The 19194-nt window shown below is 38.6% G+C and overlaps 1 protein-coding gene across 6 annotated transcripts in view; it reads left to right on the plus strand.

The window, feature by feature from the left end:
- Positions 1–1677: 1677 nt before the first annotated feature.
- The window catches only part of TENT2 (terminal nucleotidyltransferase 2), a 73783-nt gene continuing 56266 nt past the window's right edge, over positions 1678–19194 (plus strand). The window contains exons 1-5 of one of the 6 annotated variants that reach the window (XM_021939499.2): positions 1678–2035; positions 2280–2344; positions 8808–8981; positions 9193–9282; positions 12520–12757. In XM_021939499.2, the coding sequence (XP_021795191.1) occupies positions 8845–8981; positions 9193–9282; positions 12520–12757 (465 nt within the window). In that variant the 5' untranslated portion in view covers positions 1678–2035; positions 2280–2344; positions 8808–8844. Of the gene's footprint in view, positions 2345–8807; positions 8982–9192; positions 9283–12519; positions 12758–19194 lie in introns of all 6 variants that reach the window. The other 5 variants (XM_003899863.5, XM_003899864.5, XM_009208679.4 and 2 more) reach the window with 5 other exon arrangements.

The following is a 19194-nucleotide window of genomic DNA, read 5'->3' on the forward strand; positions in this document are numbered from 1 at the left end:
AGTAACTACGTTTATGCAACTAATAGCAGAGTTTCAAAGTACATGAAGCAGAAATTGATAGAATTACAATTGAAAAACACCAGTAACAGTCAGAAATTTTAATACTCTCAATAATTAGTAGAGTAAGTAGACAGTAAATCAGAAAGGATATAGATCTGAACACTAATATCAACCAACTTGACATGACTGACATTTATAGAACACTCCATCCATGTGCAAAAAACACATTCATTTCAAATGCAAGACAGACTATACTCTGGGCCACAGAACAAGTGTCAATAAGTTTAAAATCATTAATATTGTACGAAGCATCTTCTCTGATCACAATGGGATTAAATCAGAAATCAGTAACAGGTATCTGGAAAACTATCTGGAAAACTCCTCCACTTACGAAAAACACGAGAAACCCATGGTCAAAAAAAGAAAGCAATAGGGAAATTACAAAGTATTTTGAAATGAAGGAAAATGAAAATACAATATATCAAAATATGTGGGATGTAGCTAAAACAGTATAGAGGGACACTTATCACACCAAATGCCTGTAGAAACAAGAGACAGCTAAAATTAGTGGTCATCAGTTTCTGAGTTAAGAAACTAGAGAAACAAAACAATAAATTAAAAAATTAAAAAATAGCAGAATAAAGGAAACAATAAACATAAGAGCAGAAATCAATAAAATAGAAAACAGAAAACCAGTAGAGAAAATCCAAGAAAGCAAAAACGGGCTTTGAGATTTGAGATCTGTAAAATCGAGAAACCCCTCGCCATGTCGATCAGAAAAAAAGATGACACACAAATTACCAATTTCAGAACTGGAGGAGTCAGATTTTATAGACATTAAGTGGACAATAAAGGAATACAGCTAATAGAGTTGCATTATTAAACAATTTAGACATTTCTACAAACTATTAAAGCTCACTCAAGAGGCGGTATCAATAAATATTGGTTGAATTAGTGAATGCCAGCTATTACTATGGGCAGGGCTTTAGAGAGAAACGAAAGCATTTTTTTTTTGGAGACCCAGTCTCGCTCTGTCGCCCAGGATGGAGTGCAGTGGCTCGATCTCGGCTCACTGCAACCTCCGCCTCCCGGGTTCAAGCGACTCTCCAGCCTTGGCCTCCTGAGTAGCTGGGATTACAGGCGCGCGCCACCATGCCAGCTAATTTTTGTACTTTTAGTAAAGATGGGGTTTCACCATGTTGGCCAGGCTGGTCTCGAACTCCTGACCTGGTGATCCGCCCGCCTCGGCCGGTCAAAGTGCTAGGAATACAGGCGTGGGCCACCGCGTTGGGCCAAAGGAAGCATTTTCCTTCCAAAGAAGCTCTCAGGTTACTGCAGGGGCAAAAAACCAGATAAAGCTTAATGTTGCTCCGGGGCAGAAGAGTAGAGGAGCATTGCTTAAAGAAAGGCTTCTTTGGGGACAAGTCACTCCGCCAACACATGAAGGACCCATGGAAAACGTTAGAGTTAGAACAGCTGCACGTGAATTCACACAAGGGGCCCAGAAGTGGCCCTCCGGCGACTGCCTGCTCCCCTGTCCTCGTAGTACAGTCCTAACCCTTTCCCAACTGGTGCTGGCAGCAGTTAAGAAACCACCTCCTTCCAAATCCAGCGGTCTTGCGCCTGCGCATTCAAGCAAAGCGCTCATAGAAGGCGGTACCGGAAGTGTGACCTCTCGCTCCCCGCAGCCTATTCTCATCCGGGGTCACGTCGATCTTCCGGGTGTCTTTGATAGGGTTCTCTACGCCGCTTTTTCTGCGACTTTTTGGTCTTCCGCTTTTTGCCACCGCCCCCAACCTTCTAAATCCTTGCGGCCCCTATCTTTTATTGTGTTACTCCTCCCCTGGCAGCCGTGCCGGGGGTTAGATCGCAGGCAGGGTCGGAGCTGGGCCTAGCTGCCCCACGGGCCACCACTACCTCCTTTGGTTCGAGAGAAAACTACGACCGAGTACGCCCAGCCGTCCCAGCTCGGGCCTTGGAACTTCTGAGCGGGCAGTGCGGGTAGGCCCTGCTTAGTCCTTCCCGGAGGACACCTGTGAGTTTAGGGGGTTTCGGAGAGGAACGCAGCGGTGTAGGCCCAGGTCGGGGGCGGGGCGCGGGAAACTTTTTCCGAAACGGTAGCGTTTTGTTTCGCGTGGGAGGTTCCGGCAGTATCTCTTGGTTATTCCAAGTTTATGGGCGGCCTCTGGGCTGCTTGTACATTTTGAAGAATCTTAGGACCGCTTACTTTGCTTACTCGTTTTTCTCGTTCTCGCGTACTCCCTCGTCCACCACTCCAGGACCAAAAGAGGAAGATAGTCTTGGGACCCCTGCATGGTGTTTCAAAGGGTGGTAAAGAACTAAGGTAAATAGCTGGATTAATTAAAAAATTTAAAAGGCATTTATCTTTTAAGGCTTAATTAAATGGCATGAAATTGCCTCAGCTTTTCACTTATAGGAAAATGCACAGGTTAAGACTGTTGTGTACGTTTCTTTTCTTGTTCAGCCTTTGTAGAAAGGCTTTTCGTGTCTCAAGGTGAGAACACGAAAGGCTTATGTGTCTCACAACTTATGGATTCTCTAAATTACTTGTCTTATCTCTTTCAACTCTTTGTTTAAGAAAGCAGATGTTTTTCATTAGGGTGAACAGAGAAGAAACAAAGGGAAACTGTAAAACACAATCTTAATAACATGTGCAGTGTATGATTTTGTGAGGAGAGAGATTGTAACTGATCACTAAATCTGTGTTTTTATATTACAGGTAACATACTTAACTTTTGTAAATATCTTCATATTGTATGGTTCAGTACCACAAGGCTTCCAACACGTACTGATTAACAGCCATAAGGCTATTAATTTATACTGATTAACAGCCAGTAATAGTGATGTTACTTTGTTGGTGTGAATAGCCCTAATTATGCCTGTTAATTATGCCTGAAAATGTCTTGTAACAAACTCCATGTGAAACAGGCCATTTATGAGTTGTTTAAGAAATACCCGTTTGGAGCCATGTGACTAGATTATTTTTTGAAGACTTGGGTGTAATTCAATTCTTAGCCAAAGGGAATATCCTGTTCAAAACCTGGAAGTGGTTTTCACAGTGGGTTGGTAGGATTTAGGAATTGGATTTTTCGTATTGTGGAGAAAAGAAGTGGGTTTGAGGGATCAAAGATATTTGTACAAAATGGACAGTATCTTGGTTTAGCCAGTACAGTTTTGGTTTTTATACTAGGTATATTCTGCTTTTCAAAGAATCTGATGAAGGAATTATATATAACCTCGAGTGTTCTCTAATTTGTTGGAGGAGAGGTCAAGTTGAGGACAGAAATTCCAGGTTGCAAATTACAGGACCAAATACTTTATCACTAGAAATTACTAGGAATTAATCCACTTTTTTTTTTTTTTTTTTTAAGACGGAGTCTTGATCTTGTCACCCAGGCTGGAGTGCAGTGGCACGATCTCGGCTCACTGCAGCCTCCGCCTCCTGGGTTCAAGTGATTTTCCTGCCTCAGCCTGCCGAGTAGCTGGGATTATAGGTGCCCACCACCATGCCCAGCTGATTTTTGTATTTTGTAGTAGAGACGGGGTTTCACCATGTTGGCCAGGCTGGTCTCAAACACCTGACCTCAGGTTGATCCATCCGCCTCGACCTCCCCAAATGCTGGGATTACAGGCGTGAGCCACGGTGCCCGGCGGAATTAATCTACTCTTTTACTGCCTTGTTTCACGTAAACCTGTGTAATCTCCCATTGGGTCCACCTTAGGAAACAGTCTTTAAGGTTTTCTCCATAAGGCAAATACAGTATACTATTTTATGGTCAAGTACAGACTGTGGAACTGATAACTTTTAAGGTAAGGAAAATTGGATATTGCCAATATCTGGATTTTATGTATCTCTCATAAAATTTGTCACATGGAAGATGGTAGAAGACCACAGTTAATGTGGAGTAATGTTTTATATAACGAATCCCTACTTACTGAGGAAACCTTTCATTCAGAGTATGAAGAAAATGAAGATTTAAAATTTTGTGGAGGTCCCCTTATTTCTGTTATAGTAATAGTTTTACTGTATTTTATTTTGTGAAACTATATTCTGTTTAAAAAATGATTATGTTGTTTATGATAGATAATTGTTTTGATGTCATTTTTATTTTCATCAAAATCAATGTGAAATATATTAGAAAAAAGGAATAGAAATTCATGGGCGTTTCATTTGCTGCTTTAACTCTAGATGTCTTTCAGAATACCTATATTGGTGAACATAGAATGAGTGCCTCAGAATGATTTTCCCCGACTTGAAGTCTACCTTCGTTAAGAGCCTGACTTGAGGGCCAAAATTCATCCTGAGGAGAGGCTGACAGATCCTTTGTTTTGCAGGGGCTCCAGAGCTTGATATATTTCTGGGAATTTGGGATAGGCTGAACTAGATTTCTGCCCCAGAGTAAACATCTGGCTGTGGACTACTAAGTTTTTAAGCTGGGGATAATTTGATCATTAACTTTGTAGAGTAGTTCTGGGCCACAAGACATCTTTAGATTTATTCTTAGTTTGGTTTTGGCTGTGTATAGGATGGAAACAAGGTGCGGTCTGGGCTCTTAATGTCATTTTGGATCTTCAAATCTTAATATACATGGACCTTATTTAGTTATAGAGGAAAAACAGCATGTTTTTATAGGTATAAACAGGTGTCTATAAAGCAAAATGTGTTACAGTGAATTGTGTTTAATAGCATTTTCTCATAAATCCTATGAAGTAGGATCCTATGTTTTATGGGAAATTAGGTTAGGGAACCAGGGTTAAAAAAGGCCAAGAAAGAGTGTGAGCCTGAGCAAAGGATGAAAAGTGTTCGTTGCCCACCTTGAATCTGGCAAGCCAATATTTTTCCTTTTTCTTTTTTTTTTGTTTTTGAGACAGGGTTTCAAAACTCCAGCCGTTGACCAGGCTGGAGTGCAGTGGCACAGTCTCCTTGGCTCACTCCAACCTGCGTCTCCCTGGCTTAAGTGATCCTCACACCCCAGCCTCCGGAATAGCTGGGACTTCAGATGCACACTACCACACCTGGCTAATTTTTGTTGTGTCTTGTTTTTTTTTTTTTTTTTTGAGACGAAGTCTCATTCTTTCACCCTGGTTGGAGTGCAGTGGTGTGATCTCCGCTCACTGTGACCTCTTCCTGCCGGGTTTAAGCGATTCCCCTGCCTCAGCCTCCCAAGTACCTGGGATTACAGGTGCCTGCCACCATGCTAGCTAATTTTGTATTTTTAGTAGAGACGGGTTTTGCCATGTTGCCCAGGCTGTTCTCGAACTCCTGACCTCAGGTGATCTGCCCACCTTGTCCTCCCAAAGTGTTGGAATTATAGGCATGAGCCGCTGCACCTGGCCTAATTTTTTTTTTTTTTTTTGAGACGGAGTTTTGCTCTTGTTGCCCAGGCTGGAGGGCAATTGTGCGATCTTGGTTGGCTGCAACCTCCGCCTCCCAGGTACAAGCGATTCTCCTGTCTCAACCTCCCAAGTAGCTGGGATTACAGGCATGTGCCACCACGCCTGGCTGATTTTTTTTGTATTTAGTAGGGATTTCACCATGTTAGTCAGGCTGGTCGTGAACTTCTGATCTTAGGTAATCCATCTGCTTCGGCCTCCCAAAATGCTGGGATTATAGGTGTGTGCCACTGCGTGCGGCCTAATTTTTGTATTTGTTGTAGAGATGAGATTTTATCTTGTTGCCCAGGCTGGTCTCTAACTCCTGGGCTCAAACAATCTGCCTCCCTCAGCCTCCCAAAGTTCTGGGATTATAGGGGTGAGCGACTGCCCAGCCCAGGATTATTGTATGTATTTTTACTAGGGGATTCCCTGGAATGCTGCTTAGTTCGAGATACTTGTCCATTTCCTCTGAAGAAGCTAGGGTGTACAGGTGAGGAAATATGATAGGATTATTTTCTTTTTTAAAAATCTCTTATAAAAAGACATAAGGGTCTGCTAAAAAAGTTGACAGACTTGTTTTCGGGAGGTTAACCTTGTCTCTGGTCCAAATTAGAGTCAGGCATTTGGGATGAGGTCTGATGGTGGTTCATAGAATTTTGTCCACAATCTGTTATGAACCCTGGACTGGTGAGCCTTGTTATCTGTGGCCAACCTAGGGAATTTTAATCTTACGGAATTGAAAAAACAAGGAACAATGTTTGTGAGGGATTTATTTATTTCTTCCCAGATCTTTCTTTCTCTTCCCTGTTGTCTCTTATAGTTTTTTCCAGCCCTCCTAGTCACAATCCCCAGAGGCGACTATTTCGATTCTTCTGGCTACCTAGTTTTATTTTTCTCTGTTGTTTAAAAAAAAAAAAGAAAAGTAAAGTAAAGCTTCTATACTTCATTCTTTTGATTTATATTTACTGCAAATGAGGATTTAGCACTTTTTGTACCCTCTGTCATCCTCCATATAAAACTTGTGATATATAAACACAAATGTATAATATAATGTCATATATAAATAAATATATAATAAATTTTATATGGTAGCTCAGTTTAAAAAAATCAGTATTTCAGTCTTATTGTAAGAATCAGGTAGGTAACTATGATTATATTGCCTTTTTTATATTACCTATTGAGTGTTTTTTTCTTTGGTAATTTATTTTTAACTAGCTACTTTTCTGTATTTCTAAAATTATTTCTACTCTGTTAACAGAACTTTTCTCTATGGTCAAATACATCAGGTAATCTACCAGTTGATTTTTTTTTTTTTTTTATTAACTTAGATATCTTCTTGAAGCCCTGCATCCTGCTATTCTAATTTGAACTGTTAGTTTCCCAACACTGTCATCTTGGGGAATTTACTTTGTTTCTGCCCTACATCAGATCTCCCTTTTTCTGGATTCCAGGTTTTCGTTTTCTTTTTTGATAACTTACCTGTCTAAGAATGTTTCTAGTTGCCCTTGCATTTGATAGTACAGCTAGGTATAGAAGTTCAGCCTGAGAGCATTTCCATCAGAGATTTGAAGTCATGAGTCCATGTCCTGTGCTATTGAGAAGTCCAAAGCCATTTTGATTGCTTGCCCTTTGTTTATACCATTTTCTCCTTCTGGAATATTTTATAAACTGCTTTTTTTTGTGTAATATTCGGAAACTTCAGTATAATATACCTTGACATGTAACTTTTTTACTGTGCTTTGTACTCTTTAGGTCCTTTCAATCTGAGGATTGGTGTCTTTCAGTCTTTGGCATTTTTTTGTTTTATTTGTTAGGTGATGTCCTGTGTTTTTTTCTGTTCTTCCTGGACCTTCTGTTATGTTAGATTACATAGTTTAATAGTCTTCTGTTTTCTCTTCTATTGTCTTGCCTCCTTCCTGCCCCTACCAACTTTTCCTTTTTGTTCTTTCTAATACATTTCCTCAAAGTTACCTTTTAACATTTTTCTGGATAGTTCTGCTTTCAATTTTATAATTTCCCACAGCCTTTTTATTTTATTTTTTTGAGATAGGGTCTTGCCCTGTCACCCAGGCTGGAATGCAGTGGCATGAACATGGTTCACTACAGCCTTGACCTCCTGGACTCAAGCAGTCCTCCCACCTCAGCCTCCTGTGTAACTGGGACCATAGGCACACACTACTGTGCCTGGCTACTTTCTTTGATTTTTTATAGAGACAGGGTCTTACTTTGTTGCCCAGGCTAATCTTGAATTCCTGAGCTCAAGTAATCCTCCCACCTCTGCCTCCCAGAGTGTTGGGATTGTAGGTGTGAGCCACCGCACCTGGCCCCTTTCTTTTTAAGTAGCATATTCTTGTTTTATATATACAATGTCTTTTCATTAATCTGAGATTTTTTTTTGTTTTAGTGTTCATTTGTTCCTGACATTGTTTCTGTTTATTCCCAGGTTTTATTTTTCTTCTGGTGATCCATGGATGCCTATTTTAAGTGAAAATATCAGGAGTCTAATTAGAAACTCTAAAAATGTGTGGGTAGGGCCTGTCAACTAGTAGGCTTCATGTTAAGTTGATTAGTTAGCTAGCTTGACATTTTCTTGATGCATTCCCAAGTATTATTATGTTACAGGTTCTCTTGTTACTATGTTACATAGTTTCTCTGTCATTTTGTTTTTTCATAAAAGAGTTTTCTAATTGCTTGCTTTGAGAAAGTGGGTTGAGGGGTCCTATTTTTCTTTGTAGACTTTACCTGATACTCGTTTTCAGTTTATTACCTTATCCAATCCTTTGTAAGACTACAACCTTGGTGTATGAGTCATTGCAAAGAATAACTATCTACTTTCCTCCCTGGATCAGTGAAGGATTCTGATTTCTTTGTATAGTTTTTCCCTATTCCTATGGAACAGAGCCCTCTTTTAATGGAAATCTTTTATATAAATTATGTAGACTTTGAGGGGAATCTCAGAATTTTATAAATTGTTAAGATAATATAAAATCCATTCCTTATTTGATCGGACCTGTAAGAACCAAATTCTAGGAATCAGGATGTCATGTGATGGTTTATACCTTTGTATAAATTAGATTGAGAATAAATGTAAGAATCTGTGGGATTTTATTAATGTCAGGTGATAACTTGATTTTCTAAAAGATTTTTTGATATGAGGGTAAATGTAGTAGGGTAAATTCATCAGAAAATTAGAAATGTGCATGTATCTTGCATCTGAATAATGCTAATCTTAGATTTAGAATTTATTGTTAGTTTCCTTTTGTTACCTACAGTGGCACTTAGGAGACCTATTTAACTTTGCAAATAAAATTTGTAACTTGATAACTAATTGTTTTAAGTTACTGGATAATAGAAGTGTTTAGTATCTTTAAACTATAATAATTTAATATTGTCTTTTTAAATTATCCTAGGTAGAAGAATACATGTTCACTTCCAGTGAACAAGAGCATGTTCCCAAACTCAATTTTGGGTCGCCCACCCTTCACTCCAAATCATCAACAACATAATAACTTCTTTACCCTGTCACCTACTGTTTATTCACACCAGCAGCTTATAGATGCACAATTCAACTTTCAGAATGCGGAGTAAGTATGGTGATATTTTGGCCCATGTTGTTGGTAAATTTCATTTTCTATTTGACATAAGCCCTTTTTGTATGAAACTTTCAAACGCGGAGAATATGTTGTCACATGTTTTTTTTTGATAGGGAAGTATTTAATTTTTTTAAAGAGATTGGTTTTGTTTTTAAAGAAAAAATGTGTATATTATTACTGTTCTTTTCTTTGATTTTGATAGCTTGTCTAGAGCTGTGTCATTACAGCAGCTGACATATGGAAATGTCAGTCCAATACAGACCTCAGCTTCCCCATTATTTCGAGGAAGGAAGTAAGTACTTCTTAATTATTTTAAAAGAATATTTTTGCGTTTCTGAGAACTCTGTAACAGTGTATCTTGAATTAATGTTGTATGGACCCTATGCCCTGTGTTTTGTTTTCCGGGACCTGTACGATCAGATCAGTCATGGAATTTTAACATTTTTTGCATTTAAAAATTTTAGGGGTTCTTTTGTTGATTTGTTTCTGCTTTATTGTATGTTTGTTTCTGCCCTATATGAGATCTTCCCTTTTCTATATTCCAGGTTTTCTTTTTCTAGAATAAAGCTAAGTTTCCTCAGAAAACCACTTTTTAATTGAGATTTTTTAACTAAATGAGATGGCCTTCTGTATTCATTTGCTAGGGTAGGGTTGCTGTAACAATGTACCACACATTGGGTGGCTTACACAACAGAAATGTATTTTCTTACAATTCTGGAGGCTAGATCAAGGTGTTGGCAGGATTGTTTTCTTCTGAGGCTTCTTTTCTTGCCTTGTAGAAGACTGCATTGTCACTGGGTCTTAATATGGTTGTTTCCCTGTGTTTTCTGTGTCCTCATCTCTTCTAAGGACACCAGTCATATTGGATTAAGATTCATCTTAAAGGCCCCACTTTAACTTAGGTAACTTTTAAGAGGTCCTCTCTCCAAATACAGTCACATTCTGAGCTCCTGGGGCTTAGGACTTCAGCTTTTGAATTTCTAGGGGGACACAATTATAACATTTTCTTTCTAGTAAACTTTATGTTTTGATTTATCTGCATCCTACACAGGTAAGGTTCCATGATAACAAACATTGTAGTGAAAATTTCTGTGTAACATAAAACTTCCTATAAAGTCAGGAGTCAATTAATTTTAATCTATTTGATTAAAAGAAATTCATTTATTACAAAATAGAACTTGAGAGGTGATTGTTAAAATAACATTCAGCAATATTTGAAAGATACCACTGTTACTTAAAAACCTATATAAACATTCTATAACCTTTACGTCTCATAAAAAAATAACACTATCGGTGAACAAGGTGCTGTAAAAAAAAATGATAACACTAGGAATTATTAATTGCTCATTATGTAGTAATCATTATTCTAAGCCTTTACAATTAATGGTTTGATTAAATCACATAACACTGAGGTAGGTACTATTACCCCTTGCCTGTTGAGGAGAAAGCTGACTCACACAAAGGTTAAGTAACTAGTTACTCAGAAGTGACATAGCTGGGATTTGAAATGTTGTATGTCTCTGAGTCATATGCTTATAAGCACTACAGTTTGTTCTTCAAAATTGTCATTGAGAAAAGTTTTATAATAATTCACTATTATATATTGACTATAATTCGTTACTATAGATTGACTATAATTATAGTATTGACTTTATTCAGATTTTGTTTTTTAGAAATTGCCTTCAGAGCCAATTTGTGAATTAAGAATGAAAATAAACTCCATTAGACTGGGTGCAGTGGCTCACGCCTGTAATCCCAGCACTTTGGGAGGCCAAGGCAGGCGGATCACGAGGTCAGGAGATTGAGACCGTCCTGGCTAACACGGTGAAACCCCGTCTCTACTAAAAATACAAAAAAGTAGCCAGGTGTGGTGGCACGTGCCTGTAATCCCAGCTACTCAGGAAACTGAGGCAGGAGAATGGCATGAACCCGGGAGGTGGAGCTTGCGGTGAGCCGAGATCGCGCCACTGCACTCCAGCCTGGGCGACAGAGTGAGACTCTGTCTCAAACAACAACAGCAACAACAAAAATCTCCAATTAATTTGTAGTTAAACATATTTTTAAAATTAAAATTGACATTCTCATTAGAAGATATTCAGCATATACAGCTCTAAGATACTTTATGTTTAAAATTATTAAATAAACTTTTAGCATTTAGCACTGTATACTTTACCTGTGAGTAGGAGTTCCACTTATTTTGCAGATCTGTCAAGGAGAGAGAAATTGACATAATCCCAGAGGAGTGTTAAAAAATCTTCTGTGGGCCGGGTGCAATGGCTCATGCCTGTAATCCCAGTGCTTTGGGAGGCCGAGGTGGGCGGATCATTTGAGGTCAGGATTTCAAGACCAGCCTGGCCAACATGGTGAAACCCCATCTCCACTAAAAAACACAAAAATTAGCTGGGCATGGTGGCGGCCGCCTGTAGTCCCAGCTACTCAGGAGGCTGAGGCAGGAGAATAGCTGGAACCGTGGAGGCAGAGGTTGCAGTGAGCCGAGATTGTGCCACTGCACTCCAGCCTGGTGACAGAGGAAGACTCCGTCTAAAAAAAGAAAAAAAGAAAAAAAAGAAAAAAACCTTCTGTGACCCATAGAATTTTCAGGCTTAAAAGGAATTGGACCATTTTCTGTGTCATAAAGTATTACCTACATGAACAACTTAATATAGCAATGAAGTCAATGTCTTTTTTTGCAACAAATATTTACTCTTTAATGATTTTTCCCTTTTTATTTTGCAAATATTTAAACCTCCAGAAAAATTTAAAGAATAACATAGTGAATATCTGTATGCCTTTTGCCTAGATTCATGAGTTAAAAGTTTAACATTTGATTTCTTTCTCTTTTTTTTCTGCCCACCTGCTTTTTTTCCTGAACTATATAAAAGAAAGTTGTTGACACCATTTTATTTTACCTTAAAACATGTCAACTTATTCCTCCTGAAAAACAAGGCTTTTCTTCTATGTAACCAAAATACCTTGATTATTCCCAAGAAATTTAATATTAATAAAATAATATTATCTGAGTTGCAGCTCATTTTCGAATTTCTTCATTTGTCCAATGTCTTTATAGCTTTATTGAAAAGTGTCTCTTAATTTGGTCTTTCCTGCTGATGAGTCAGAACATAGGTATATTCAAAGAGCCCTTTTTTATAACTAGCACTCAACTCAATCTTATCTTCCATATGTTATAGTTTGGATCTTTTCTTCTTAGTAATTCTATAAATAGAACTTTTCCTACAAAGTTTTCACTACTGAGATGAAACATTGGGGTAGTTCAAATATGGGAGACTAACTTCAGTATATACATGTAGTTTTTTCTGTCTGCATTATTACTATTTTTTTCTAAGGTGTTGAGAGGCATTTCTTGTGCTGAACGTGAATATTTTTAAGAGCCATATAAAGCTAATAATGTGACCTTATTGAAAGAATCCTAATATTGTCATTATCTCTTATGATATTTATATATTTTTAATTGCTTTTTGTTATTAAAAAGTTGTATCTTTAATTACTAAGGTATATTGCTTGTTTTCAGGAGATTAAGCGATGAAAAAAACCTTCCTCTTGACGGTAAACGGCAACGTTTCCATTCACCCCACCAAGAGCCAACTGTAGTTAACCAGATAGTGCCTTTATCAGGTGAACGAAGATACTCAATGCCGCCATTGTTTCATACACATTATGTACCAGATATAGTCAGATGTGTTCCACCTTTTCGAGAAATACCATTTTTAGAACCTAGAGAAATCACACTGCCTGAGGCCAAAGATAAGGTAATAATAATGTAGATTTTAGTTTTGCCTTTTGGGAATTTAGTATAAATAATGTATTAATCAAAAATATTTAATATCCTGGATTAAGTAGAACATGCCTTTTTTTCTTGCAATGTTTAAAGTACTATTCAGCCTAATTTTCTGTCTAAACATTACTCTGATTTTTGGTAGCTATTCTTTTATAGAAGTGCAGCTGTCAGGAAATCAGATTTTCCCTGATGTATGAAAATTTTATTAGAACCCAAACACTTTCTTAGTTTAGAGAACTGCCCTGTTACTTGTTCTTACTGAAAAAAAAAAAAAGTTTTTTTCATATAGCTATCGTAATAGAGTGTTAGAACACATTTTATTTTGGGGAGTCACTGAGAAAAACAATACATTCAAAGTGATACAATCAACAAAGATTTATCAAAAACATTTATAAAAAACATTTTCAGTTAAGTGAAATGAAGCTATTTAAATAATAATTCTTGGAAAATGACATTGTCAGCATTGGGGAACAATGAGTTATTTAACATCTAATACTAGAAACATATCTGTCCCCTCCCCCATATTTAGTGAAACCTAATACGGTTTTTCCGAGTAATTGAGAGGGTTTATAATGTAAATATCTGCATTCTCTTGGGTTGTCTGTGGTTTATACTTGCTGTTTTTGCATTTTCAAAGCTGCCACACTCTTGAGAAATGAGATACTTGTAGGCTAAGGAGAAGGACCATGAAGAAAATACAGCAACTTTGTTTTACTCATCTTTGAGTTCCTATCAACCAGCATAGGTCTGAAACATAGTAAGTGTACAGAAATGTTGGGTCAGAAAAGCAACATCTGCTTCATTCCTTAGTTGTGGTGCTTTTTTATGCCTCTGTTATTCTTTTGTTATTTAAGTGAGTTATAATTATACCATAAAATTCACCCTTTTAAAGTGTACAGTTCAGTGGTTTTGAAATATATTCCGAAAGTTGTGCAACTGTACTATCTAATTCCCAAACATTTTCATCACCACCAAAAGAAACCATGTACCCAATAGCAGTCATTTCTCCTGCTCCCTGGCAACAACTAATCTATTTTCTGTCTTTATCCCATCCTGGACATTTTATATAAATGCAATCATTCAATATGTGGCCTTTTGTGTCTTTTTTCATTTAGCATGTTTTTAAGGTTCATCCATGTTGTAGCATACACATCAGTACTTCATTCCTTTTTATAGCTGAATAATATTCCATTGTATGAGTAGACCTCACTTTGTTAATACAGTCCTCAGTTGGTGAATTTCTGGGTTGTTTCCACTTTTCATCTGTTATGAATAGTGCAGCTGTGAATATCTGTACAGATTTTTGCATGGACGTATGTTTTTACCTCTCTTGGAGTGAAATTGCTTGGTCTTATGGTAACTCTGTGTTTAACTTTTTGAGGAACTGCTGAAGTATTTTCTAAAGTGGTTGCACCATTTTACATTCCTATCAACAGTGTATAGGTGCTGTACATTCTTTACATGCTTGCTGAACTTGCAGCACTTGTTACTGTCTGTCTTTTTGATTATAGCCATTCTAGTGGGTATGAAATGGTATCTCATCGTGATTTGGATTTGCATTTCCCTAATGCCTAATGATATTGAGCATCTTTTCATTTGCTTATTGGACATTTGTATATCTTCTTGGGGAAATGTCTATTCATCGAGATACCTTGCCCATTTTTAAATTGGACTGTTTGTCTTTTTACTGTTGGGTTGTAAGAGTTCTTTATGCATTCTACATATTAGACCCTTACTGGATAATGATTTGTGAATTTATGCTCCCATTATGTGGCTTGTCTTTTTACTTTCTTTTTGGTATCCTTCGAAGCACAAATACATTTCATTTTGATACAGTCCAATTTATCTATTTTCCTTTGGTTGGTTGTGCTTTTGGTGTCATATCTAAGAAACTATTGTACAGGGTCACAGAGATTAATGCCTATGTGTTAATTTTTAAATTTTATTTATTTTTTATTTTTTCCTTGCCCTGCCTATGTGTTACTCTAAAAGTTTTATAGTTTTAGTTCTTACATTTAGGACTTTGATCCATTTTGAGTTAATTTTTGTATATGATGTAAAGTAGGGGGTCCAACTTTACTCTTTTGCTGTTGGTCCAGTTGTCCCAGCAGCTTATTGAAGAAACTGTTCTTTTCTCCTCTGCAACTTTTTTTTTAACCATATTGAAATAGGAAAAACAATCAGTCAAAATCAGTGGGAGAAAGGAAAAAGGCAAAGGAAACTGAGGAAAGATTAACTTGGGTTTTTTTAGTTGGTTTTTTTGTTTTTTTTTTTGAGATGGAATCTAGCTCTGTCACCCAGGCTGGAGTGCAGTGGCGTGATCTTGGCTCACTGCAACCTCCACTTCCTGGGTTCAAGCGATTCTCCTGTTTCAGCCTCCTGAGTAGCTGGGATTACAGGTGTGTGCCACCATGTCCGGCTAATTTTTGTATTTTTAGTAGAGACGGGGTTTCACCATGTTGATCAGGCTGGTCTTCAACTCCTGACCTCGTGATCCACCCACTTTGGCCTTTCAAAGTGCTGGGATTACAGGCGTGAGCCACGGCGCTCGGCCTAGTTTTTACTTATTTTTATTTTTATTTTTTGAGATGGAGTCTTGCTCTGTTGCCCAGGCTGGAGTGCAGTGGCGCGATCTCGGCTCACTGCAAACTCTGCCTCCTGGGTTCAAGCTATTCTGCCTCAGCCTCTCGAGTAGCTGGGACTACAGGCGCCTGCTACCACACCCACCCAGCTAATTTTTTGTATTTTTAGTAGAGACAGAGTTTCACCATGTTAGCCAGGATGGTCTCGATCTCCTGACCTTGTGATCCACCCTCCTCGGCCTCCCAAAATGCTGGGATTACAGGTGTGAGCCACCGCGCCCAGCCACCTGGCTAATGTTTTTAATTTTTTTTTTTTTGGTAGAGCCAGGGTCTTGCTGTGATACCCAGGGTCTTGCTATGATACCCAGGCTGGTCTTGAACTCCTAGCCTCAAGTGATCCTCCCGCAGTGGCCTCCCACAGGGCTGGGATTACAAGTATGAGCTACTGCGCCTAGCTGTTTTTACTCATTTTAAAGACTATCTTGTAATGCCATAATATGAAAGCCTATGGTATAAATCAAATCAGATCAATCCTTTGAATGAACATTTAAGAATCTTTTTGCTGGGTGTGGTGGCTCACGCCTGTAATCCCAGCACTTTGGGAGGCTGAGGTGGGCAGATCACAAGGTCAGGAGTTCAAGACCAGCCTGGCCAATGTGGTGAAACCCCGTCTATACTAAAAATACAAAAATTAGCTGGGCGTGGTGGCAGGCACCTGTAGTCCCAGCTACTTGGGAGGCTGAGACAGGAGAATCACTTGAACCCAGGAGGCAGAGGTTGCAGTGAGCCGAAATCACGCCACGGCCCTCCAGCCTGGGCAACAGAGTGAGACTCCGTCTCAAAAAAAAAATAAAGAATCTTTTACTGGTTTTTTAAGGTATGTATGCTGATAGCCCTGTTTTCTATGGAATTCATTGTGATAAACTATTGAAAGCTCTCTATTTTTACTTGGATTTGTATGTTGTGATAGTTAACTATTAGAACTAACTAACTACGAGTTTTGCATATGAACTAGGCAAATTTTCAATTTCAGTAGATTTAATAACAATTCACATTAGTGTCAGCGTAAACCATCTGGCAAAGTACTGTTCTGTATCAATAATGTTTTAAAATTAGTCATATAGAAAGAGATACTCCTAAATATTTAGAATTAGGGATTTATCTCAGAAGGCTAAAGATAAATTGTGTAATTGAACCAATTTCTTTATTTTCCTTTCTTGAGACAGAGTCTTGCTCTTGTTGCCCAGGCTGGAGTGTAATGGTGCTCTCTTGGCTCACTGCAACTTCCACCTCCGGGGTTTAAGCGATTCTCCTGCCTCAGCCTCCCAAGTAGCTGGGATTACAGGCACGTGCCACCATGCCCAGCCAATTTTGTATTTTTAGTAGAGATGGGGTTTCACCGTGTTGGTCAGGCTGGTCTCAAACTCCTGACCTCAGGTGAACCACCTGCCTGAGCCTCCGAAAGTGCTGGGATTACAGATGTGATCCACCACGCCTGGCTGGAACCAATTTCTTTGAGTGCTACTCTCTACCTGTCAAGTTGTGGGAGAAAGAAGGCAAGCAGTTAGTTTTGTGCTTATTTTTTAAGTGAACACTTTTTAAGAAAGCTAACATTGATGTCTCTTTTAGGCATTCTACATATGCTATCTCATTTAGTCTTTTCAGCAACCCCATGACATGGATGTTATCCTAATGTTATTGAGGCTCAGAAAGCTAAATAACTTGCTCAAGGTCATAGCTAGTAAGTGGTAAAACCAAGGTTTGATCTCTGTCTCTAAAAATATGAAGAGAAGGAGTTTAAGATACTTAAAATCAAGGGTAGGCAGATGACATTCTAACTCTAATACCAGGTGATCTGTGACAGTGATAATTAATATTTATTGAGTATCTGTCATTACTGGCATTGTGTTTGACAGTTTGTATGGTTTACTGCTGTTTACTTCTGTAGAGTGTAAAGTGAATGGAGGATTCAGTGTGAGATAAAGTGGGGCAGTGGTTTGAAGCCTTGAATGCAAGTAAAATGCTATCGAAGGTTTTAAAGTAGAAAAATAGCACAGTCAGATTTGTATTTTTAGAAAGTCGTTGCTGTATAGTGAATTTGGTTTAGAATGAAGTGGGCTTGGAAGATGGTGATCACCTTGAAGACTGTTACATTCACCCTGAAGTTGGTTGACCCCCTTGAAGACTGTTAAATTCATCCTAATGAGAGGCGCTGAAGCTTTCAGTTATGGTAGATGGTAGTGAAAAAGATGTGGGAGATAATATATAAGGAAAATTGATAGAATGTGTGGAATAATTGAGTGTGGAAGAGAGAGGGTGAAAGAGACATGAATGACTCCAATGATTTGATTCTGGGTTACTAGTAGAGATAAGGAACCTAGATTTGGGGTATATAGGCTGATTGAGGAAATACTCGAGTTATTTGTACTATGAGAGAATCTACTATAAAACATTTGTGCTCCTGAGAAACTTCATGTCCTGCAGATTGCACACTAATGATATAGGTCTTATGGGAAATAGGGTTGGAACAGGCTACTCAAAACCTAAACAGTTTTGTAACCAGAACACTATCAAGAATAATAATTGATATCTTGGGAAATAACTTGGACAGACCAGGCAGGCAGTTTGGCACGGCTAGATGCTGCTGCAGGGGATATTAGAAATATACAAAATAGAGTTGAGATGCTGGCTTGTGCTGGGCATTGAGACAGGCAGTTAAAAATGGAGCTCTGAGTCAGTGAGGCTGCTGTTAAGGTAGAGACAAAAGGAAATACACCAGCACAGAGCTGTCCGAGGCTAGGAGTATGTTTTCTTGAGCAGGAATCTTGGATGCAAATGCTTTTTAGTTCCGTTAGATCTGTAAGGACTACATACTGAGGGGTTTTTTTCTTTCTCATGACAGTTATAATTCTACGGTTACAGCTCCATGTACAAATCATGTACAAACCCAACTTATATGTTGTATTGATACCATTCCCCTGTTTACCAATCACATATAAGCTAATTGGTATTGTAGAAAAATATAACTGTATTGACAGTATATGTTTGGAGTTCAGAAGTAAGGTTGGGCTGGAGATAGGGATCCTGAAGAGATCTGAAACAAAAGTGACAGTTGAAACTCCTAGAGTAGATAAGATTTTTAATTTATTTAGCATTCAAATATTTGTGAGCTCTAGGCATGGGAGATACACTGTTTTTCTAAACATACATGGTCTCTACATTTAGGTACAGCATAGTGAGAGGAGGGGGAGCCATTAAAAAATAATCATACATAGGCCGGGCACAGTGGCTCACGCCTGTAATCCCAGCACTTTGGGAGGCCGAGATGGGTGGATTACCTGAGGTTGGGAGTTCGAGACTAGCCTGACCAATATGGTGAAACCCTGTCTCTACTAAAAATACAAAAAAATTAGCTGGGCGTGGTGACGTGCGCCAGTAGTCCCAGCAACTCGGGAGGCTGAGGCGGGAGAATTGCTTGAACTAGGGAGGCAGAGGTTGCAGTGAGCCAAGATTGTGTCACTGTACTCCAGCCTGAGTGACAGAGCAGGACTCTGTCTTAAAAAAATTTTAAAAAAATGCAGATCACAATTATATAAATGCTGTGCAGGAAATTACTGAGTGCTGAGAGAATGCATTTGGGGTCTCAGGGAAAACCTCTTAGAGGAGACATTATTTGAGTTGAGATCTGAAAGATGAATGAGTTAACTAGTTAAAGAATGGTGGAGAGCTGGGTACGGTTGCTCGTGCCTGTAATTGCAACACTTTGGGAGGCTGAGGTGGGTGGATCGCCTGAGGTCAGGAGTTCAAGACCAACATGGCGAAACTC

Source organism: Papio anubis, chromosome 5 (genome assembly GCF_008728515.1).
Source record: "Papio anubis isolate 15944 chromosome 5, Panubis1.0, whole genome shotgun sequence".
In the NCBI taxonomy this organism is placed as follows: Eukaryota; Metazoa; Chordata; class Mammalia; order Primates; family Cercopithecidae; genus Papio; species Papio anubis.